Source organism: Protomyctophum bolini (genome assembly GCF_963924005.1).
Source record: "Protomyctophum bolini genome assembly, chromosome: 8".
Classification (NCBI taxonomy): domain Eukaryota; kingdom Metazoa; phylum Chordata; class Actinopteri; order Myctophiformes; family Myctophidae; genus Protomyctophum; species Protomyctophum bolini.
In genome coordinates, this window is record NC_137869.1 from 32,775,401 (window position 1) to 32,800,665 (window position 25,265).

At 38.2% G+C, this 25,265-nt stretch overlaps 2 protein-coding genes across 2 annotated transcripts in view; one reads left to right on the top strand and one right to left on the bottom strand.

Annotated features, from left to right (window-relative positions):
* Positions 1-6,847, top strand: part of LOC308320203 (contactin-associated protein-like 4) — a gene marked incomplete at both ends in the record, with an annotated part of 93,298 nt that extends 86,451 nt beyond the window's left edge. The window contains one exon of the mRNA XM_080770521.1: positions 6,759-6,847. Within this exon, the coding sequence (XP_080626647.1) occupies positions 6,759-6,847 (89 nt within the window). The remainder of the gene's footprint in view (positions 1-6,758) is intronic.
* The window catches only part of LOC308319945 (glutathione hydrolase-like YwrD proenzyme), a 94,977-nt gene continuing 72,760 nt past the window's right edge, over positions 3,049-25,265 (bottom strand). Inside the window, exon 13 of the mRNA XM_080770188.1 lies at positions 3,049-3,087. The gene's annotated coding sequence lies outside the window, so the exon portion shown is untranslated. The remainder of the gene's footprint in view (positions 3,088-25,265) is intronic.

Genomic DNA, 25,265 nt, shown 5'->3' on the forward strand with positions numbered 1-25,265 from the left:
AATCTGCATAATAATCGGCTGTGCGTCGCCGCGCAGTCACACACAGGAGGGGAGGAGACCTGTCGCCTCGCCTGTGTAATCTAAATAAAGTGTGGGCAAATGTCCACTCGGGATAGGTATTATTACTGTGGTGTAGATGATACTTGGATCAGATGTGCGTGAGAGCGTTTGGCCATGTGCGCGCACGCACGGGCGCACCTTAGGGGGAACATTGGTCGTGCGACTCGTGCTTCCCTCCACATTAAAGGGGAGTTTCGCACAAGCTGTTTTCTTACCGTATATGAAGACACGTCACTGGAAAAGAAACGAGCGTTCAATACCAAATTAGCGGATTTACCGTCCGTGTGGATCAAACGCTAGAACTCTTATTCAATCATGGGATTTGTTAGTCCATGCATTGTTGCTGCAAATCTTCCTGTTCTACATGAGCTGATGTTAGACCCCGCCTACGCTTTTCTTAAAGGACCAGCACCCTACTGTATGTTTATTTATTTTTTAATATATTTGTTTGGTCAATATACATTTTATCAACATGATTTTGTAAAAAAAACTGTTAGGAAGAAATTCCCCTTTAAGATATCTCATCGTTTGGGTTAAAATACACGATGTAGAGAGATCACCAGAGCAAGAAAGATAAATAATGTTCTGGGGGTTGACAGAGATTGATATAATCAAAGTCAGTCAACCACATGTTTGTATCGCAAAGACACCATACAGCTGTACTGTATATAGTGTTGCCGATCTACAGTACATGCTTTTATGGGCTTGTAGATCAGCTATTCCCGGCACAGGACACCATCGTACAACAAAGTATAAATCAAGCTTATGTCTTCATCTGTTCAGCTACAAACAGCTGTGCAGAGGAATGGAGGAATCAAATCAGAAAGATGATCAACAGAGGTTGTTTATCAAATGTTCTCTCGTTAGACTGCGCAGATGGGATTTTAATGAGAAAAGTTGTAAAACATTTGAATGTGCATCTTTCATCTACAGTATCTGATTGCTTTATCATTTTCACCTCAGCACTAATGTTTGCTCCTTGTGTGACAGCCTTCTTGTCTTAAGACTTGTTTTTTCACTATTCTGAGGTAGCAATACAGCAGTCAGTCTTGACGTACACCTGAATATCACTTAACAAACCAGTAAGACGCGCAAACGCGGGAAGCGAACGCAGCTGAGAGCCTGCAGATCATGTCTGTCTGTCTGTCTGTCTGTCTGTGTGTCTGTCCCGCTGTTACTGTATATGTGGACCTGGCCCCTTTTGTGCCCATATATGGAGCTGAGTGATTGCTGATGCAACACAGAACACACTCCATATTTGGACGTATAGCGGGACAGACAGACATGATCTGCTAGGTCTCATAGTAAGTGCTCACTGCGTTCGCAATTATCTGTTGTTGCACTGAAGTTGCCATGTTCATCTGTAACTTATGCTGAGCTCAAAATACAGGAGTTTATTAAAATCTTAAACGATTTGGAGTTACGCGTGACTTCCGCCGTGCAGTCCCACTCGGACAGCAGTGATCAATGATTGTCCAGATAAATAACATGTTTGTAAATGATACGAGCTTGATCTTTGAGCCTAGTGGTGCACAATGTGTTGCAGTCTTGCAGATTGCCTTTTATTTTATTTTTTTTACCATATAGCAATTCCACCGTACATCAAATAATCACTTGAACTGTAGTGAGAATAGTCAATGTACAAGTTCACAATGTGTTGCAAAGTGTTGGTAAAGATAGGTGTAGACTGATCGAAACCTACACAAAGTATCGAGGCAACGCATGTCCAGTTTACCAAGTATAGAGGGTTAAAGTGGTTAAGTGTTAAAGTAACAAAGTACTATCAGAGTTCTATCAGCTGTTAACAGACATTGTCAATAAGGCAAGACAGTGGACAGGGATATATTTGCGAACGCACTGAGCACTTACTATGAGACCTAGCAGATCATGTCTGTCTGTGTGTCTCTGTGTGTGTCCCCCCTTTGTGCCCATATATGGAGCTGAGTGATTTGTGAATCACTCAGCTCCATATATGGGCACAAAAGGGGCCAGGTCCACATATACAGTAACAGCGGGACAGACACACAGACAGACAGACATGCACACACACGAGCTGCGTTCGCTTCATGCGCGTCTTACTTGTATAACTGCTTCTAAACACCTGTTTTCTGAATATTGTATTACATTGGTTTGAGAGATTGAAGACTGAACAGTTATGATTGTTGCGAATGCACTGAGCACTTACTATGAGACCTAGCAGACCAGTAAGACGCGCAAACGCGGGAAGCGAACGCAGCTCGTACATATTTGGGTTTTGGACGTATAGCTGCTTTGGGGACTCCTTATATGGTAATGGCTGAGTCATGGTGACGTAATCACTCAACTCCATATATGGGCACAAAAGGGGCCAGGTCCACATATACAGTAACAGCGGGACAGACAGACAGACATGCACACACACGAGCTGCATTCGCTTCACGCGTTTGCGCGTCTTACTTGTATAACTGCTTCTAAACACCTGTTTTCTGAATATTGTATTACATTGGTTTGAGAGATTGAAGACTGAACAGTTATGATTGTTGCGAAGCAGTGAGCACTTACTATGAGACCTAGCAGACCAGTAAGACGCGCAAACGCGGGAAGCGAACGTAGCTCGTACATATTTGGGTTTTGGACGTATAGCTGCTTTGGGGACTCCTTATATGGTTATGGCTGAGTCATGGTGACGTAATCACTCAACTCCATATATGCTAGGTCTCATTGCGAACGCAATGAGCACTTAGTACCAGTAAGACGCGCAAACGCGGGAAGTGAACGCAGCTGAGACCCTGCAGATCGATGTCTGTCTGTCTGTGTGTCTGTCCCGCTTTTACTGTATATGTGGACCTGGCCCCTTTTGTGCCCATATATGGAGCTGAGTGATTCGTTTGTTGATGCAACACTTTTGTGCCCATATATGGAGCTGAGTGATTGTGTTGATGCAACACACTCCATATTTGGACTTATAGCGGGACAGACAGACAGACACACACACAGACATGATCTGCTAGGTCTCATAGTAAGTGCTCACTGCGTTCGCAATGAGACCTAGCAGATCATGTCTGTCTGTGTGTCCGTGTGTGTGTGTCCGTGTCCCCCCCCTTTGTGCCCATATATGGAGCTGAGTGATTGCGAACGCAGTGAGCACTTACTATGAGACCTAGCAGGTCCTGTCTGTCTGTCTGTCTGTATGTGTGTGTGTGTCCCCTTTGTGCCCATATATGGAGCTGAGTGATTTGTTTGCCCATATATGGAGCTGAGTGATTTGTTTGTGATTGATGCAACACACTCCATATTTGGACGTATAGCTGCTTTGGGGACTCCTTATATGGTTATGGCTAAGTTAAAAACTTAACTTAAAAAAATAATAACTTAAAAAAAAAATCTTAAAAAAACCCAAATATGTACGAGCTGCGTTCGCTTCCCGCGTTTGCGCGTCTTACTGGTAAATATAATAATGTGTTAATACTGTATGTGTTGGTGGGTAACAGCAAAGTTCATGGTTTTGAGTGAATTGCTTTAAAGGTTGTTTAACTGCAAACTTCTGTTACACGTACATGAAAATAAAACATTTTTCAGATACTGAGATGTGCCACTTATTAACGCATACTGAACCTATGACTGTGTCCCCACAGTGCGTCCCCAGTGCCTCCCCAGTGCCTCACCAGTGCCCCCTAGTGCCTCCCCAGTGCCCCCTAGTGCCTCACCAGTGCCCCCCAGTGCCCCCTAGTGCCTCCCCAGTGCCCCCTAGTGCCTCACCAGTGCCCCCCAGTGCCCCCTAGTGCCTCACCAGTGCCCCCCAGTGCCCCCTAGTGCCTCACCAGTGCCCCCCAGTGCCCCCTAGTGCCTCACCAGTGCCCCCCAGTGCCCCCTAGTGCCTCACCAGTGCCCCCCAGTGCCCCCTAGTGCCTCACCAGTGCCCCCCAGTGCCCCCTAGTGCCTCACCAGTGCCCCCCAGTGCCCCCTAGTGCCTCACCAGTGCCCCCCAGTGCCTCCCCAGTGCCCCCCAGTGCCTCCCTAGTGCCCCCCAGTGCCTCCCCAGTAACCCTGTGTATGTAGTCAGTCTTCCGAAACCATGAACTATAGCATGTCGTTTTTTCATGATTTTCATCATTTGTTTTAAATCCTCCAAGTATATATATATATAGTCGTTTTTTTCATGATTTTTCAACAAGATCCCACCGCAGCTCAAGCCAAATTTACTGTTCCTGCTGATAATTATCACCACAGAGCCACCTTTGCGCCTCTCACGATAGAATAATGATTTATTTTTTCAATATCACCACTTATCTTGATGGTAGATAACTGTGAGGAATAAACTGCAAGACTGACAGTAGTAGGAGGTTGAGCTTTATTTTCACCATCAGTTCCACATCCCATCTAGAATATTAATTAGGAATATAGTGCTACCTTCAACCTGGGCCAGCCTTGAGTCTTCCGGATAAGATGGTAAAGACTCGGATCCGATAAGACTAAAGACATAGATCATTTTGGTTTTTCCACTCCACTGATTAAATCTTCTTTAGCATTATGCAGAAGAAGCTCCATAAATAACGGTGATCTGCCAGACAAGAACTCTGTAAACAACTCATGTGTTATTGATGTTATGCATCCAAATTGTTCAAGTTCATCCCTCAGATCTCTCACAGCTCATTTCTCAAGCCATGTCAGCTAGTCCTCATCTGCAGTCCTCTTAAGACCTCTCGGCGCCCGCTACCATGACAAATGATCCCAAATGGATGTGAGGCCCTGCCCATGCTTACTTGAACCAGTGTGTTGAACCATATAGACCATTTCATTCTGGCGAGTTGAGGCACATTTAGCTGGAGCTGGTCACATAATATGCTACAGCTACTGTGCACCATGTGGTTCCTAAACCTTTCAGTAAGACCCAGAAAACGCATTTGGTGTCATCCCGGGGTCCAATCTTGCTGTACACCGTATTCCATTAGTCTGGTGATGACCCATTATTCCAAAGTACCATTGGTCAGATTGTGCACAATGCACATTATAACTAACCCTACATCTACCTCTAACCTAACATTTTTGGGTTTATTGGGACGGAATAGTGGCCAGCCCCCATGGGCCTATACAAATGACCTGGTTCTATGTTCAGCCCCCATGGGCCTATACAAATGACCTGGTTCTATGTTTTTCTACCCTAAATTCAAACTTGTACACACTGCATTTCTGGGAAGAACTAAGAATAATTGATGGTGCGTTGATTCCATTGGGATCATGGGAATTGCTTGTACTGTAGTCTGTACACGTATAGGCCTACTCTACTGCAAGATATAAAACACTATAACAGAATCTTTGTGCATAATAACCCATTGATTATTCAGTTCTATTTATTTATTTTACTAATGTAAAAGGCAAAAAGTGTTACAATTACAAGAGTCTGGTTGCCCTGTTGGGCAACCACACTAATAACCATCTGTCTGTGTATGCCCATATATGGAGATTTATGGATCTGTCTCTCTGTCCTTTTTTCTTATATATGGAGTTCTGTGTCAGGCATGCCCAAATATGGAGTGTTGTGATGTCAGAACAGACCAGCTCCATATATGGACTATGGGCAGGGGCCCTGTTCAGAGCCCGGCAGGAGGCCTTTTTTGGCGGTTCTGGACAACCGTGGGTCGACACCGGGCACTGCACTCCCTGTGAGGGTTTGGAACGCGTGTGTCGAATTTGAAGTCGGTTCTCGAGTTGCGTGGATACAGCCATCCACACGTACGTACAGACAGACGCACAGAGACATGGTGCATTTATAGATAGATGACGTATAACTATAAACACATCAGGCTTAAGTGGAAATTTTCATTCACTGTCTTTGATAACCATAAAGTGTACTGGAGTGACTGATATCAGCTAGTCAGTTATATTAATTGGGAGGGACAGTATTGATACATGTGACAGAGCTTTATATGGGGGAGATGTTGTTGGCAACAATATTGTGATGAATATTATATAATATATAGACCGATTCACAGAGGGTTTCCTGGGTGTGGCCATTACTGAGGTGTACCATATAGCGCAACAGCACTGATTAGCTACACCTGGCCTACGGAGCACCTGCTCCATGGATTACACCTCAGTAATGGCCGCGCCCAGGGCACCCCTTTGTGAATCGGTCTATAGGCTACTATATGTCTTGTGTGAATCATTTATAAGTCTGTTTCTTTATGTTGTATAATACTGACCTGACGAAGATCTACGTCAGGTCTACTCTTTCTTTATGTTGTGCACACAGGTCTACTACTTATAAATCATTAATCGTGTAAATAGGTATGCTCTTTCTTTATGTTGTGCACACAGGTCTACTACTTATAAATTGATTTCCTGCACCTTTGCCTATCCTATTTACACCTACAGACTTGTAAGGGAAAATACATCTAACACACATGGGGGAAAAAGAAGAAAGAGAATAGGAGAACACAAATTTGATCACTCAGAATTCACAATTGCACATGAAAATAGGTTATTCTACAGTTTTAGCATTACTATATCTTAATGACTATATACTTAAGATATGCTTTATAGGTGGCATACTATATTGTTAATGTTTTATACTTATTATTTTTGTTTTATACATTCTTTTAAATGTATAGATTGAACTGCACTTTTTTAGTACATTGTCCAGGCCGTTCCACAGTTTCACCCCTCTGACAGTTGTACATCTCCCTTTTTTGTTTGTTATTGCCTTTATCCCCTTAAAGATGCCAAATCCCCTAAGATTATACCTACTATCTCTAGCCTCAAACAGGTCCTGGATACAGCCCAGCCCAACTTCCTATTGGTTCACTAACCTATGAGTCCGCCTCCCCTCCCACCGCTCCCCAGTAGAACGCACTGATGTCACCAAATTTGGATCGACTCCCCTCTGCACTGTTATTGGTTAGTGAAATACAAGATTACGGGTATTTTCCTTTGAAAACAACGCATGCGGTCCCGAGGCTATAGTCATGTCCAAATATGGAGATTTGTCTGTCTGTGCCAATTTAATGCCCATATACGTGTATGGAGATCCCGATGTCATCAAAGTGACATGTGACGCATTACATCATGTGACTCCATGTATTGAGAGTTGCTGGGAAACCTGTGAATTTCATGTTGTGTCCATGCCGTTGATATTGTTGCAAATACTCCAAAATGAATGTTATTCGTATTTCTCTGCTCCGATTCCATGGAGCGACACTTTTAAGCAGCATTGCTACACCAAACCTTCCAGCATGTGGTGCCTGCCACCTTAAACTTTTCAGCTGCTGGATTCTATCCAGAGCTGCCCCAGAACCTCAGTTCTCCAGATGTACACCACTCCTGTCGCAGACTGCGGGTACAGGTGAGCTTCCTTGGCACTACCAACAGGTAAGGACGAAGAAGAGGGGCACAGAGTACCAGCCCAAGAACATCAAACGGATCAGGACCCACGGCTGGGCTAAAAGGCTCAGTACCAAAGGAGGCATCGAGGTCATTCTGCGTCGCATGCTGAAGGGAAGAAAATCTCTCTCACACTGAAAGTTTCAAATAGGAAAGACCTATTTTCTGTTCATCCTCTCAGCTTTTCAATGATATCGCATCATTCCCCTCTCTCTGTCTGTCCTAGGTTTCCTATTGCTCAATTTAAAGCATAAAAATAAACTGCACGTTCTGTACTAGGGCTGGATGAAACCATGTGGTGTAGTGTAGGCATGCTACAGTACACTGTAATAGCGTGGCGGTGTCCTCCAATAACACATTAGCAGCTACTCAAACATCTTGATGGCAAAACAGAAATATATTTACAAACCCTCACAAAGGCTGTTTTGTGATTTGTCTGCCCACGGCCAATCCTTATGTACCATAGTGATGGTGTGCTTTCATGTGCTTTGGTCTATGGATCAGTAATGGAGACCATCAGCTATGCAGTGTCGTCTCCTCCAAGATTGACACCTCCACATGTAACCAGCTTTGTAAACTGAACTGATCCATTATTCAAATCACACCTCTCTATCATGTACCCATCCATATTGACAACAGCCACCCTGCAGGAAAGCTAGTGTTAAAGGTCCTCGGCTTGCCCATGTAATTATTCAGTGTCTCTGTAGGTGTAATACATCAGTGATGGTGTTTAGTGGCCGAAGGTCGGAGCAAAGTGGACATAGAGCCAACGCTGTGATGGATGTGCAGTTTCCAGGGCTTTGAACTCTGGGAGACAGTGACGGATTTCAACAAATCAAGAGAGTGGCCCCTTTATGAAAAACTGCGCGCTATAGTATGCCGTACGATATGGGCTATAGCCCACGGTCCAAAATGATGAGAAACGAGGCTAATTTTTTTTTCAAAATTTCAAAAAACATGGGCTATAACCCATCGTTTTTGTCATTTCGTCATTTTTTTCAAATCCTCAAAAAGGATGAAAAACTGCGCGCTATAGTATGCCGTACGATATGGGCTATAGCCCACGGTCCAAAATGATGAGAAACGAGGCTAACTTTTTTTTCCAAAATTTCAAAAAACATGGGCTATAACCCATCGTTTTTGTCATTTCGTCATTTTTTTCAAATCCTCAAAAATGATGAAAAACTGCGCGCTATAGTATGCCGTACGATATGGGCTATAGCCCACGGTCCAAAATGATGAGAAACGAGGCTAACTTTTTTTTTCAAAATTTCAAAAAACATGGGCTATAACCCATCGTTTTTGTCATTTCGTCATTTTTTTTAAATCCTCAAAAATGATGAAAAACTGCGCGCTATAGTATGCCGTACGATATGGGCTATAGCCCACGGTCCAAAATGATGAGAAACGAGGCTAATTTTTTTTCAAAATTTCAAAAAACATGGGCTATAACCCATCGTTTTTGTCATTTCGTCATTTTTTTCAAATCCTCAAAAATGATGAAAAACTGCGCGCTATAGTATGCCGTACGATATGGACTATAGCCCACGGTCCAAAATGATGAGAAACGAGGCTAACTTTTTTTTTCAAAATTTCAAAAAACATGGGCTATAACCCATCGTTTTTGTCATTTCGTCATTTTTTTCAAATCCTCAAAAATGATGAAAAACTGCGCGCTATAGTATGCCGTACGATATGGGCTATAGCCCACGGTCCAAAATGATGAGAAACGAGGCTAACTTCTTTTTTCAAAATTTCAAAAAACATGGGCTATAACCCATCGTTTTTGTCATTTCGTCATTTTTTTCAAATCCTCAAAAATGATGAAAAACTGCGCGCTATAGTATGCCGTACGATATGGACTATAGCCCACGGTCCAAAATGATGAGAAACGAGGCTAACTTTTTTTTTCAAAATTTCAAAAAACATGGGCTATAACCCATCGTTTTTGTCATTTCGTCATTTTTTTCAAATCCTCAAAAATGATGAAAAACTGCGCGCTATAGTATGCCGTACGATATGGGCTATAGCCCACGGTCCAAAATGATGAGAAACGAGGCTAACTTCTTTTTTCAAAATTTCAAAAAACATGGGCTATAACCCATCGTTTTTGTCATTTCGTCATTTTTTTCAAATCCTCAAAAATGATGAAAAACTGCGCGCTATAGTATGCCGTACGATATGGGCTATAGCCCACGGTCCAAAATGATGAGAAACGAGGCTAACTTTTTTTTCCAAAATTTCAAAAAACATGGGCTATAACCCATCGTTTTTGTCATTTCGTCATTTTTTTCAAATCCTCAAAAATGATGAAAAACTGCGCGCTATAGTATGCCGTACGATATGGGCTATAGCCCACGGTCCAAAATGATGAGAAACGAGGCTAACTTTTTTTTTCAAAATTTCAAAAAACATGGGCTATAACCCATCGTTTTTGTCATTTCGTCATTTTTTTCAAATCCTCAAAAATGATGAAAAACTGCGCGCTATAGTATGCCGTACGATATGGGCTATAGCCCACGGTCCAAAATGATGAGAAACGAGGCTATTTTTTTTTTCAAAATTTCAAAAAACATGGGCTATAACCCATCGTTTTTGTCATTTTGTCATTTTTTTCAAATCCTCAAAAATGATGAAAAACTGCGCGCTATAGTATGCCGTACGATATGGGCTATAGCCCACGGTCCAAAATGATGAGAAACGAGGCTAACTTTTTTTTTCAAAATTTCAAAAAACATGGGCTATAACCCATCGTTTTTGTCATTTCGTCATTTTTTTCAAATCCTCAAAAATGATGAAAAACTGCACGCTATAGTATGCCGTACGATATGGGCTATAGCCCACGGTCCAAAATGATGAGAAACGAGGCTAACTTTTTTTTTCAAAATTTCAAAAAACATGGGCTATAACCCATCGTTTTTGTCATTTCGTCATTTTTTTAAAATCCTCAAAAATGATGAAAAACTGCGCGCTATAGTATGCCGTACGATATGGGCTATAGCCCACGGTCCAAAATGATGAGAAACGAGGCTAATTCTTTTTTAAAAATTTCAAAAAACATGGGCTATAACCCATCGTATTTGTCATTTCATCATTTTTTTCAAATCCTCAAAAATGATGAAAAACTGCGTGCTATAGTATGCCGTACGATATGGGCTATAGCCCACGGTCCAAAATGATGAGAAACGAGGCTAACTTTTTTTTTCAAAATTTCAAAAAACATGGGCTATAACCCATCGTTTTTGTCAAATTGCGGAAATTGCGGAAATGGTAATTGCTGAAATTGCGAAAATGGAAATTGCGGAAATTGCTGAATTTCTTTTTTCATTTTTTCATTTTTTTCAAATCTTCAAAAATGATGAAAAACTGCGCGCTATAGTATGCCGTACGATATGGGCTATAGCCCACGGTCCAAAATGATGAGAAACGAGGCTAATTTTTTTTTCAAAATTTCAAAAAACATGGGCTATAACCCATCGTTTTTGTCATTTCGTCATTTTTTTCAAATTCTCAAAAATGATGAAAAACTGCGCGCTATAGTATGCCGTACGATATGGGCTATAGCCCACGGTCCAAAATGATGAGAAACGAGGCTAACTTTTTTTTCAAAATTTCAAAAAACATGGGCTATAACCCATCGTTTTTGTCATTTCGTCATTTTTTTCAAATCCTCAAAAATGATGAAAAACTGCGCGCTATAGTATGCCGTACGATATGGGCTTTAGCCCACGGTCCAAAATCATGAGAAACGAGGCTATTTTTTTTTTCTAAATTTCAAAAAACATGGGCTATAACCCATCGTTTTTGTCATTTCGTCCTTTTTTTCAAATCCTCAAAAATGATGAAAAACTGCGCGCTATAGTATGCCGTACGATATGGGCTATAGCCCACGGTCCAAAATGATGAGAAACGAGGCTAATTTTTTTTCCAAAATTTCAAAAAACATGGGCTATAACCCATCGTTTTTGTCATTTCGTCATTTTTTTTAAATCCTCAAAAATGATGAAAAACGGCGCGCTATAGTATGCCGTACGATATGGGCTATAGCCCACGGTCCAAAATGATGAGAAACGAGGCTAACTTCTTTTTTCAAAATTTCAAAAAACATGGGCTATAACCCATCGTTTTTGTCATTTCGTCATTTTTTTCAAATCCTCAAAAATGATGAAAAACTGCGCGCTATAGTATGCCGTACGATATGGGCTATAGCCCACGGTCCAAAATGATGAGAAACGAGGCTAACTTTTTTTTTCAAAATTTAAAAAAACATGGGCTATAACCCATCGTTTTTGTCATTTCGTCATTTTTTTTCAAATCCTCAAAAATGATGAAAAACTGCGTGCTATAGTATGCCGTACGATATGGGCTATAGCCCACGGTCCAAAATGATGAGAAACGAGGCTAACTTTTTTTTTCAAAATTTCAAAAAACATGGGCTATAACCCATCGTTTTTGTCATTTCGTCATTTTTTTCAAATCCTCAAAAATGATGAAAAACTGCGCGCTATAGTATGCCGTACGATATGGGCTATAGCCCACGGTCCAAAATGATGAGAAACGAGGCTAATTCTTTTTTCAAAATTTCAAAAAACATGGGCTATAACCCATCGTTTTTGTCATTTCGTCATTTTTTTCAAATCCTCAAAAATGATGAAAAACTGCGCGCTATAGTATGCCGTACGATATGGGCTATAGCCCACGGTCCAAAATGATGAGAAACGAGGCTAACTTTTTTTTTCAAAATTTCAAAAAACATGGGCTATAACCCATCGTTTTTGTCATTTCGTCATTTTTTTTAAATCCTCAAAAATGATGAAAAACGGCGCGCTATAGTATGCCGTACGATATGGGCTATAGCCCACGGTCCAAAATGATGAGAAACGAGGCTAACTTTTTTTTCCAAAATTTCAAAAAACATGGGCTATAACCCATCGTTTTTGTCAAATTGCGGAATTGCGGAAATTGCGGAAATGGTAATTGCTGAAATTGCGGAAATGGAAATTGCGGAAATTGCGGAAATTGCTGAATTTCATTTTTTATTTTTTCATTTTTTTCAAATCTTCAAAAATGATGAAAAACTGCGCGCTATAGTATGCCGTACGATATGGGCTATAGCCCACGGTCCAAAATGATGAGAAACGAGGCTAACTTTTTTTTTCAAAATTTCAAAAAACATGGGCTATAACCCATCGTTTTTGTCATTTCGTCATTTTTTTCAAATCCTCAAAAATGATGAAAAACTGCGCGCTATAGTATGCCGTACGATATGGGCTATAGCCCACGGTCCAAAATGATGAGAAACGAGGCTAACTTTTTTTTTTCAAATTTTCACAAAACATGGGCTATAACCCATCGTTTTTGTCATTTCGTCATTTTTTTCAAATCCTCAAAAATGATGAAAAACGGCGCGCTATAGTATGCCGTACGATATGGGCTATAGCCCATGGTCCAAAATGATGAGAAACGAGGCTAACTTTTTTTTTCAAATTTTCAAAAAACATGGGCTATAACTCATTTTGGACCATGGGCTATAGCCCATATCGTACGGCATACTATAGCGCGCCGTTTTTCATCATTTTTGAAGATTTGAAAAAAATGACGAAATGACAAAAACGAAAGGTTATAGCCCATGTTTTTTTAAATTTTGAAAAAAAAAGTTAGCCTCGTTTCTCATCATTTTGGACCATGGGCTATAGCCCATATCGTACGGCATACTATAGCGCGCCGTTTTTCATCATTTTTGAAGATTTGAAAAAAATGACGAAATGACAAAAACGAAAGGTTATAGCCCATGTTTTTTGAAATTTTGAAAAAAAAGGTTAGCCTCGTTTCTCATCATTTTGGACCATGGGCTATAGCCCATATCGTACGGCATACTATAGCGCGCCGTTTTTCATCATTTTTGAAGATTTGAAAAAAATGACGAAATGACAAAAACGAAAGGTTATAGCCCATGTTTTTTGAAATTTTGAAAAAAAAAGTTAAGCTCGTTTCTCATCATTTTGGACCATGGGCTATAGCCCATATCGTACGGCATACTATAGCGCGCCGTTTTTCATCATTTTTGAAGATTTGAAAAAAAATGACGAAATGACAAAAACGATGGGTTATAGCCCATGTTTTTTGAAATTTTGAAAAAAAAAGTTAGCTTCGTCTCTCATCATTTTGGAACATGGGCTATAGCCCATATCGTACGGCATACTATAGCGCGCCGTTTTTCATCATTTTTGAAGATTTGAAAAAAATGACGAAATGACAAAAACGAAAGGTTATAGCCCATGTTTTTTTAAATTTTGAAAAAAAAAGTTAGCCTCGTTTCTCATCATTTTGGACCATGGGCTATAGCCCATATCGTACGGCATACTATAGCGCGCCGTTTTTCATCATTTTTGAAGATTTGAAAAAAATGACGAAATGACAAAAACGAAAGGTTATAGCCCATGTTTTTTGAAATTTTGAAAAAAAAAGTTAGCCTCGTTTCTCATCATTTTGGACCATGGGCTACAGCCCATATCGTACGGCATACTATAGCGCGCCGTTTTTCATCATTTTTGAAGATTTGAAAAAAATGACGAAATGACAAAAACGAAAGGTTATAGCCCATGTTTTTTGAAATTTTGAAAAAAAAAGTTAAGCTCGTTTCTCATCATTTTGGACCATGGGCTATAGCCCATATCGTACGGCATACTATAGCGCGCCGTTTTTCATCATTTTTGAAGATTTGAAAAAAAATGACGAAATGACAAAAACGATGGGTTATAGCCCATGTTTTTTGAAATTTTGAAAAAAAAAGTTAGCTTCGTCTCTCATCATTTTGGAACATGGGCTATAGCCCATATCGTACGGCATACTATAGCGCGCCGTTTTTCATCATTTTTGAAGATTTGAAAAAAATGACGAAATGACAAAAACGAAAGGTTATAGCCCATGTTTTTTTAAATGATTTGAAAAAAAAAATGACGAAAAAAAATGACGAAAAAAAAATGACGAAATGACAAAAACGATGGGTTATAGCCCATGTTTTTTGAAATTTTGAAAAAAAAAGTTAGCCTCGTTTCTCATCATTTTGGACCATGGGCTATAGCCCATATCGTACGGCATACTATAGCGCGCCGTTTTTCATCATTTTTGAAGATTTGAAAAAAATGACGAAATGACAAAAACGAAAGGTTATAGCCCATGTTTTTTGAAATTTTGAAAAAAAAAGTTAGCCTCGTTTCTCATCATTTTGGACCATGGGCTATAGCCCATATCGTGCCCATATCGTACGGCATACTATAGCGCGCCGTTTTTCATCATTTTTGAAGATTTGAAAAAATGACGAAATGACAAAAACGAAAGGTTATAGCCCATGTTTTTTGAATTAAAAAAAAAAAAAGTTAGCCTCGTTTCTCATCATTTTGGACCATGGGCTATAGCCCATATCGTACGGCATACTATAGCGCGCCGTTTTTCATCATTTTTGAAGATTTGAAAAAAAATGACGAAATGACAAAAACGATGGGTTATAGCCCATGTTTTTTGAAATTTTGAAAAAAAAAGTTAGCCTCGTTTCTCATCATTTTGGACCATGGGCTATAGCCCATATCGTACGGCATACTATAGCGCGCCGTTTTTCATCATTTTTGAAGATTTGAAAAAAATGACGAAATGACAAAAACGAAAGGTTATAGCCCATGTTTTTTGAAATGATTTGAAAAAAAAATGACGAAAAAAAAATGACGAAATGACAAAAACGATGGGTTATAGCCCATGTTTTTTGAAATTTTGAAAAAAAAAGTTAGCCTCGTTTCTCATCATTTTGGACCATGGGCTATAGCCCATATCGTACGGCATACTATAGCGCGCCGTTTTTCATCATTTTTGAAGATTTGAAAAAAATGACGAAATGACAAAAACGAAAGGTTATAGCCCATGTTTTTTGAAATTTTGAAAAAAAAAGTTAGCCTCGTTTCTCATCATTTTGGACCATGGGCTATAGCCCATATCGTACGGCATACTATAGCGCGCCGTTTTTCATCATTTTTGAAGATTTGAAAAAAATGACAAAATGACAAAAACGATGGGTTAGAGCCCATGTTTTTTGAAATTTTGAAAAAAAAAGTTAGCCTCGTTTCTCATCATTTTGGACCATGGGCTATAGCCCATATCGTACGGCATACTATAGCGCGCCGTTTTTCATCATTTTTTAAGATTTGAAAAAAATGACGAAATGACAAAAACGAAAGGTTATAGCCCATGTTTTTTGAAATTTTGAAAAAAAAAGTTAGCCTCGTTTCTCATCATTTTGGACCATGGGCTATAGCCCATATCGTACGGCATACTATAGCGCGCCGTTTTTCATCATTTTTGAAGATTTGAAAAAAATGACGAAATGACAAAAACGAAAGGTTATAGCCCATGTTTTTTGAAATTTTGAAAAAAAAAGTTAGCCTCGTTTCTCATCATTTTGGACCATGGGCTATAGCCCATATCGTACGGCATACTATAGCGCGCCGTTTTTCATCATTTTTGAAGATTTGAAAAAAAGGACGAAATGACAAAAACGATGGGTTATAGCCCATGTTTTTTGAAATTTTGAAAAAAAAAGTTAGCCTCGTTTCTCATCATTTTGGACCATGGGCTATAGCCCATATCGTACGGCATACTATAGCGCGCCGTTTTTCATCATTTTTGAAGATTTGAAAAAAAATGACGAAATGACAAAAACGAAAGGTTATAGCCCATGTTTTTTGAAATTTTGAAAAAAAAAGTTAGCCTCGTTTCTCATCATTTTGGACCATGGGCTATAGCCCATATCGTACGGCATACTATAGCGCGCCGTTTTTCATCATTTTTGAAGATTTGAAAAAAATGACGAAATGACAAAAACGAAAGGTTATAGCCCATGTTTTTTTAAATTTTGAAAAAAAAAGTTAGCCTCGTTTCTCATCATTTTGGACCATGGGCTATAGCCCATATCGTACGGCATACTATAGCGCGCCGTTTTTCATCATTTTTGAAGATTTGAAAAAAATGACGAAATGACAAAAACGAAAGGTTATAGCCCATGTTTTTTTAAATTTTGAAAAAAAAAGTTAGCCTCGTTTCTCATCATTTTGGACCATGGGCTATAGCCCATATCGTACGGCATACTATAGCGCGCCATTTTTCATCATTTTTGAGGATTTGAAAAAAATGAAAAAATGACAAAAACGATGGGTTATAGCCCATGTTTTTTGAAATTTTGAAAAAAAAAGTTAGCCTCGTTTCTCATCATTTTGGACCATGGGCTATAGCCCATATCGTACGGCATACTATAGCGCGCCGTTTTTCATCATTTTTGAAGATTTGAAAAAAATGACGAAATGACAAAAACGAAAGGTTATAGCCCATGTTTTTTGAAATTTTGAAAAAAAAAGTTAGCCTCGTTTCTTATCATTTTGGACCATGGGCTATAGCCCATATCGTACGGCATACTATAGCGCGCCATTTTTCATCATTTTTGAGGATTTGAAAAAAATGAAAAAATGACAAAAACGATGGGTTATAGCCCATGTTTTTTGAAATTTTGAAAAAAAAAGTTAGCCTCGTTTCTCATCATTTTGGACCATGGGCTATAGCCCATATCGTACGGCATACTATAGCGCGCCGTTTTTCATCATTTTTGAAAAACGAAAGGTTATAGCCCATGTTTTTTGAAATTTTGAAAAAAAAAGTTAGCCTCGTTTCTCATCATTTTGGACCATGGGCTATAGCCCATATCGTACGGCATACTATAGCGCGCCGTTTTTCATCATTTTTGAAGATTTGAAAAAAATGACGAAATGACAAAAACGAAAGGTTATAGCCCATGTTTTTTGAAATTTTGAAAAAAAAAGTTAGCCTCGTTTCTCATTATTTTGGACCATGGGCTATAGCCCATATCGTACGGCATACTATAGCGCGCCGTTTTTCATCATTTTTGAAGATTTGAAAAAAATGACGAAATGACAAAAACGAAAGGTTATAGCCCATGTTTTTTGAAATTTTGAAAAAAAAAGTTAGCCTCGTTTCTCATCATTTTGGACCATGGGCTATAGCCCATATCGTACGGCATACTATAGCGCGCCGTTTTTCATCATTTTTGAAGATTTGAAAAAAATGACGAAATGACAAAAACGAAAGGTTATAGCCCATGTTTTTTGAAATTTTGAAAAAAAAAGTTAGCCTCGTTTCTCATCATTTTGGACCATGGGCTATAGCCCATATCGTACGGCATACTATAGCGCGCCGTTTTTCATCATTTTTGAAGATTTGAAAAAAATGACGAAATGACAAAAACGAAAGGTTATAGCCCATGTTTTTTGAAATTATGAAAAAAAAAAGTTAGCCTCGTTTCTCATCATTTTGGACCATGGGCTATAGCCCATATCGTACGGCATACTATAGCGCGCCGTTTTTCATCATTTTTGAAGATTTGAAAAAAAATGACGAAATGACAAAAACGATGGGTTATAGCCCATGTTTTTTGAAATTTTGAAAAAAAAAGTTAGCTTCGTCTCTCATCATTTTGGACCATATCGTACGGCATACTATAGCGCGCCGTTTTTCATCATTTTTGAAGATTTGAAAAAAATGACGAAATGACAAAAACGAAAGGTTATAGCCCATGTTTTTTTAAATGATTTGAAAAAAAAAATGGCGAAAAAAAAATGACGAAAAAAAAATGACGAAATGACAAAAACGATGGGTTATAGCCCATGTTTTTTGAAATTTTGAAAAAAAAAGTTAGCCTCGTTTCTCATCATTTTGGACCATGGGCTATAGCCCATATCGTACGGCATACTATAGCGCGCCGTTTTTCATCATTTTTGAAGATTTGAAAAAAATGACGAAATGACAAAAACGAAAGGTTATAGCCCATGTTTTTTGAAATTTTGAAAAAAAAAGTTAGCCTCGTTTCTCATCATTTTGGACCATGGGCTATAGCCCATATCGTACGGCATACTATAGCGCGCCGTTTTTCATCATTTTTGAAGATTTGAAAAAATGACGAAATGACAAAAACGAAAGGTTATAGCCCATGTTTTTTTAATTAAAAAAAAAAAAAGTTAGCCTCGTTTCTCATCATTTTGGACCATGGGCTATAGCCCATATCGTACGGCATACTATAGCGCGCCGTTTTTCATCATTTTTGAAGATTTGAAAAAAAATGACGAAATGACAAAAACGATGGGTTATAGCCCATGTTTTTTGAAATTTTGAAAAAAAAAGTTAGCCTCGTTTCTCATCATTTTGGACCATGGGCTATAGCCCATATCGTACGGCATACTATAGCGCGCCGTTTTTCATCATTTTTGAAGATTTGAAAAAAATGACGAAATGACAAAAACGAAAGGTTATAGCCCATGTTTTTTGAAATGATTTGAAAAAAAAATGACGAAAAAAAAATGACGAAATGACAAAAACGATGGGTTATAGCCCATGTTTTTTGAAATTTTGAAAAAAAAAGTTAGCCTCGTTTCTCATCATTTTGGACCATGGGCTTTAGCCCATATCGTACGGCATACTATAGCGCGCCGTTTTTCATCATTTTTGAAGATTTGAAAAAAATGACGAAATGACAAAAACGAAAGGTTATAGCCCATGTTTTTTGAAATTTTGAAAAAAAAAGTTAGCCTCGTTTCTCATCATTTTGGACCATGGGCTATAGCCCATATCGTACGGCATACTATAGCGCGCCGTTTTTCATCATTTTTGAAGATTTGAAAAAAATGACAAAATGACAAAAACGATGGGTTATAGCCCATGTTTTTTGAAATTTTGAAAAAAAAAGTTAGCCTCGTTTCTCATCATTTTGGACCATGGGCTATAGCCCATATCGTACGGCATACTATAGCGCGCCGTTTTTCATCATTTTTTAAGATTTGAAAAAAATGACGAAATGACAAAAACGAAAGGTTATAGCCCATGTTTTTTGAAATTTTGAAAAAAAACGTTAGCCTCGTTTCTCATCATTTTGGACCATGGGCTATAGCCCATATCGTACGGCATACTATAGCGCGCCGTTTTTCATCATTTTTGAAGATTTGAAAAAAATGACGAAATGACAAAAACGAAAGGTTATAGCCCATGTTTTTTGAAATTTTGAAAAAAAAAGTTAGCCTCGTTTCTCATCATTTTGGACCATGGGCTATAGCCCATATCGTACGGCATACTATAGCGCGCCGTTTTTCATCATTTTTGAAGATTTGAAAAAAATGACGAACTGACAAAAACGATGGGTTATAGCCCATGTTTTTTGAAATTTTGAAAAAAAAAGTTAGCCTCGTTTCTCATCATTTTGGACCATGGGCTATAGCCCATATCGTACGGCATACTATAGCGCGCCGTTTTTCATCATTTTTGAAGATTTGAAAAAAATGACGAAATGACAAAAACGAAAGGTTATAGCCCATGTTTTTTGAAATTTTGAAAAAAAAAGTTAGCCTCGTTTCTCATCATTTTGGACCATGGGCTATAGCCCATATCGTACGGCATACTATAGCGCGCCGTTTTTCATCATTTTTGAAGATTTGAAAAAAATGACGAAATGACAAAAACGAAAGGTTATAGCCCATGTTTTTTGAAATTTTGAAAAAAAAAGTTAGCCTCGTTTCTCATCATTTTGGACCATGGGCTATAGCCCATATCGTACGGCATACTATAGCGCGCCGTTTTTCATCATTTTTGAAGATTTGAAAAAAATAACGAAATGACAAAAACGAAAGGTTATAGCCCATGTTTTTTGAAATTTTGAAAAAAAAAGTTAGCCTCGTTTCTCATCATTTTGGACCATGGGCTATAGCCCATATCGTACGGCATACTATAGCGCGCCGTTTTTCATCATTTTTGAAGATTTGAAAAAAATGACGAAATGACAAAAACGAAAGGTTATAGCCCATGTTTTTTGAAATTTTGAAAAAAAAAGTTAGCCTCGTTTCTCATCATTTTGGACCATGGGCTATAGCCCATATCGTACGGCATACTATAGCGCGCCGTTTTTCATCATTTTTGAAGATTTGAAAAAAATGACGAAATGACAAAAACGAAAGGTTATAGCCCATGTTTTTTGAAATTTTGAAAAAAAAAGTTAGCCTCGTTTCTCATCATTTTGGACCATGGGCTATAGCCCATATCGTACGGCATACTATAGCGCGCCGTTTTTCATCATTTTTGAAGATTTGAAAAAAATGACGAAATGACAAAAACGAAAGGTTATAGCCCATGTTTTTTGAAATTTTGAAAAAAAAGTTAGCCTCGTTTCTCATCATTTTGGACCATGGGCTATAGCCCATATCGTACGGCATACTATAGCGCGCCGTTTTTCATCATTTTTGAAGATTTGAAAAAAATGACGAAATGACAAAAACGAAAGGTTATAGCCCATGTTTTTTGAAATTTTGAAAAAAAAAGTTAGCCTCGTTTCTCATCATTTTGGACCATGGGCTATAGCCCATATCGTACGGCATACTATAGCGCGCCGTTTTTCATCATTTTTGAAGATTTGAAAAAAATGACGAAATGACAAAAACGAAAGGTTATAGCCCATGTTTTTTGAAATTTTGAAAAAAAAAGTTAGCCTCGTTTCTCATCATTTTGGACCATGGGCTATAGCCCATATCGTACGGCATACTATAGCGCGCCGTTTTTCATCATTTTTGAAGATTTGAAAAAAATGACGAAATGACAAAAACGAAAGGTTATAGCCCATGTTTTTTGAAATTTTGAAAAAAAATCAGTTAGCCTCGTTTCTCATCTTTTTGGACCATGGGCTATAGCCCATATCGTACGGCATACTATAGCGCGCCGTTTTTCATCATTTTTGAAGATTTGAAAAAAATGACGAAATGACAAAAACGAAAGGTTATAGCCCATGTTTTTTGAAATTTTGAAAAAAAAAGTTAGCCTCGTTTCTCATCATTTTGGACCATGGGCTATAGCCCATATCGTACGGCATACTATAGCGCGCCGTTTTTCATCATTTTTGAAGATTTGAAAAAAATGACGAAATGACAAAAACGAAAGGTTATAGCCCATGTTTTTTGAAATTTTGAAAAAAAAAGTTAGCCTCGTTTCTCATCATTTTGGACCATGGGCTATAGCCCATATCGTACGGCATACTATAGCGCGCCGTTTTTCATCATTTTTGAAGATTTGAAAAAAATAACGAAATGACAAAAACGAAAGGTTATAGCCCATGTTTTTTGAAATTTTGAAAAAAAAAGTTAGCCTCGTTTCTCATCATTTTGGACCATGGGCTATAGCCCATATCGTACGGCATACTATAGCGCGCCGTTTTTCATCATTTTTGAAGATTTGAAAAAAATGACGAAATGACAAAAACGAAAGGTTATAGCCCATGTTTTTTGAAATTTTGAAAAAAAAAGTTAGCCTCGTTTCTCATCATTTTGGACCATGGGCTATAGCCCATATCGTACGGCATACTATAGCGCGCCGTTTTTCATCATTTTTGAAGATTTGAAAAAAATGACGAAATGACAAAAACGAAAGGTTATAGCCCATGTTTTTTGAAATTTTGAAAAAAAAAGTTAGCCTCGTTTCTCATCATTTTGGACCATGGGCTATAGCCCATATCGTACGGCATACTATAGCGCGCCGTTTTTCATCATTTTTGAAGATTTGAAAAAAATGACGAAATGACAAAAACGAAAGGTTATAGCCCATGTTTTTTGAAATTTTGAAAAAAAAGTTAGCCTCGTTTCTCATCATTTTGGACCATGGGCTATAGCCCATATCGTACGGCATACTATAGCGCGCCGTTTTTCATCATTTTTGAAGATTTGAAAAAAATGACGAAATGACAAAAACGAAAGGTTATAGCCCATGTTTTTTGAAATTTTGAAAAAAAAAGTTAGCCTCGTTTCTCATCATTTTGGACCATGGGCTATAGCCCATATCGTACGGCATACTATAGCGCGCCGTTTTTCATCATTTTTGAAGATTTGAAAAAAATGACGAAATGACAAAAACGAAAGGTTATAGCCCATGTTTTTTGAAATTTTGAAAAAAAAAGTTAGCCTCGTTTCTCATCATTTTGGACCATGGGCTATAGCCCATATCGTACGGCATACTATAGCGCGCCGTTTTTCATCATTTTTGAAGATTTGAAAAAAATGACGAAATGACAAAAACGAAAGGTTATAGCCCATGTTTTTTGAAATTTTGAAAAAAAATCAGTTAGCCTCGTTTCTCATCTTTTTGGACCATGGGCTATAGCCCATATCGTACGGCATACTATAGCGCGCCGTTTTTCATCATTTTTGAAGATTTGAAAAAAATGACGAAATGACAAAAACGAAAGGTTATAGCCCATGTTTTTTGAAATTTTGAAAAAAAAAGTTAGCCTCGTTTCTCATCATTTTGGACCATGGGCTATAGCCCATATCGTACGGCATACTATAGCGCGCCGTTTTTCATCATTTTTGAAGATTTGAAAAAAATGACGAAATGACAAAAACGAAAGGTTATAGCCCATGTTTTTTGAAATTTTGAAAAAAAAGTTAGCCTCGTTTCTCATCATTTTGGACCATGGGCTATAGCCCATATCGTACGGCATACTATAGCGCGCCGTTTTTCATCATTTTTGAAGATTTGAAAAAAATGACGAAATGACAAAAACGAAAGGTTATAGCCCATGTTTTTTGAAATTTTGAAAAAAAAAGTTAGCCTCGTTTCTCATCATTTTGGACCATGGGCTATAGCCCATATCGTACGGCATACTATAGCGCGCCGTTTTTCATCATTTTTGAAGATTTGAAAAAAATGACGAAATGACAAAAACGAAAGGTTATAGCCCATGTTTTTTGAAATTTTGAAAAAAAAAGTTAGCCTCGTTTCTCATCATTTTGGACCATGGGCTATAGCCCATATCGTACGGCATACTATAGCGCGCCGTTTTTCATCATTTTTGAAGATTTGAAAAAAATGACGAAATGACAAAAACGAAAGGTTATAGCCCATGTTTTTTGAAATTTTGAAAAAAAAAGTTAGCCTCGTTTCTCATCATTTTGGACCATGGGCTATAGCCCATATCGTACGGCATACTATAGCGCGCCGTTTTTCATCATTTTTGAAGATTTGAAAAAAATGACGAAATGACAAAAACGAAAGGTTATAGCCCATGTTTTTTGAAATTTTGAAAAAAAAAGTTAGCCTCGTTTCTCATCATTTTGGACCATGGGCTATAGCCCATATCGTACGGCATACTATAGCGCGCCGTTTTTCATCATTTTTGAAGATTTGAAAAAAATGACGAAATGACAAAAACGAAAGGTTATAGCCCATGTTTTTTGAAATTTTGAAAAAAAAAGTTAGCCTCGTTTCTCATCATTTTGGACCATGGGCTATAGCCCATATCGTACGGCATACTATAGCGCGCCGTTTTTCATCATTTTTGAAGATTTGAAAAAAATGACGAAATGACAAAAACGAAAGGTTATAGCCCATGTTTTTTGAAATTTTGAAAAAAAAGTTAGCCTCGTTTCTCATCATTTTGGACCATGGGCTATAGCCCATATCGTACGGCATACTATAGCGCGCCGTTTTTCATCATTTTTGAAGATTTGAAAAAAATGACGAAATGACAAAAACGAAAGGTTATAGCCCATGTTTTTGAAATTTTGAAAAAAAAAGTTAGCCTCGTTTCTCATCATTTTGGACCATGGGCTATAGCCCATATCGTACGGCATACTATAGCGCGCCGTTTTTCATCATTTTGAAGATTTGAAAAAAATGACGAAATGACAAAAACGAAAGGTTATAGCCCATGTTTTTGAAATTTTGAAAAAAAAAGTTAGCCTCGTTTCTCATCATTTTGGACCATGGGCTATAGCCCATATCGTACGGCATACTATAGCGCGCCGTTTTTCATCATTTTTGAAGATTTGAAAAAAATGACGAAATGACAAAAACGAAAGGTTATAGCCCATGTTTTTTGAAATTTTGAAAAAAAAGTTAGCCTCGTTTCTCATCATTTTGGACCATGGGCTATAGCCCATATCGTACGGCATACTATAGCGCGCCGTTTTTCATCATTTTTGAAGATTTGAAAAAAATGACGAAATGACAAAAACGAAAGGTTATAGCCCATGTTTTTTGAAATTTTGAAAAAAAAAGTTAGCCTCGTTTCTCATCATTTTGGACCATGGGCTATAGCCCATATCGTACGGCATACTATAGCGCGCCGTTTTTCATCATTTTTGAAGATTTGAAAAAAATGACGAAATGACAAAAACGAAAGGTTATAGCCCATGTTTTTTGAAATTTTGAAAAAAAAAGTTAGCCTCGTTTCTCATCATTTTGGACCATGGGCTATAGCCCATATCGTACGGCATACTATAGCGCGCCGTTTTTCATCATTTTTGAAGATTTGAAAAAAATGACGAAATGACAAAAACGAAAGGTTATAGCCCATGTTTTTTGAAATTTTGAAAAAAAAGTTAGCCTCGTTTCTCATCATTTTGGACCATGGGCTATAGCCCATATCGTACGGCATACTATAGCGCGCCGTTTTTCATCATTTTTGAAGATTTGAAAAAAATGACGAAATGACAAAAACGAAAGGTTATAGCCCATGTTTTTTGAAATTTTGAAAAAAAAAGTTAGCCTCGTTTCTCATCATTTTGGACCATGGGCTATAGCCCATATCGTACGGCATACTATAGCGCGCCGTTTTTCATCATTTTTGAAGATTTGAAAAAAATGACGAAATGACAAAAACGAAAGGTTATAGCCCATGTTTTTTGAAATTTTGGAAAAAAAAAGTTAGCCTCGTTTCTCATCATTTTGGACCATGGGCTATAGCCCATATCGTACGGCATACT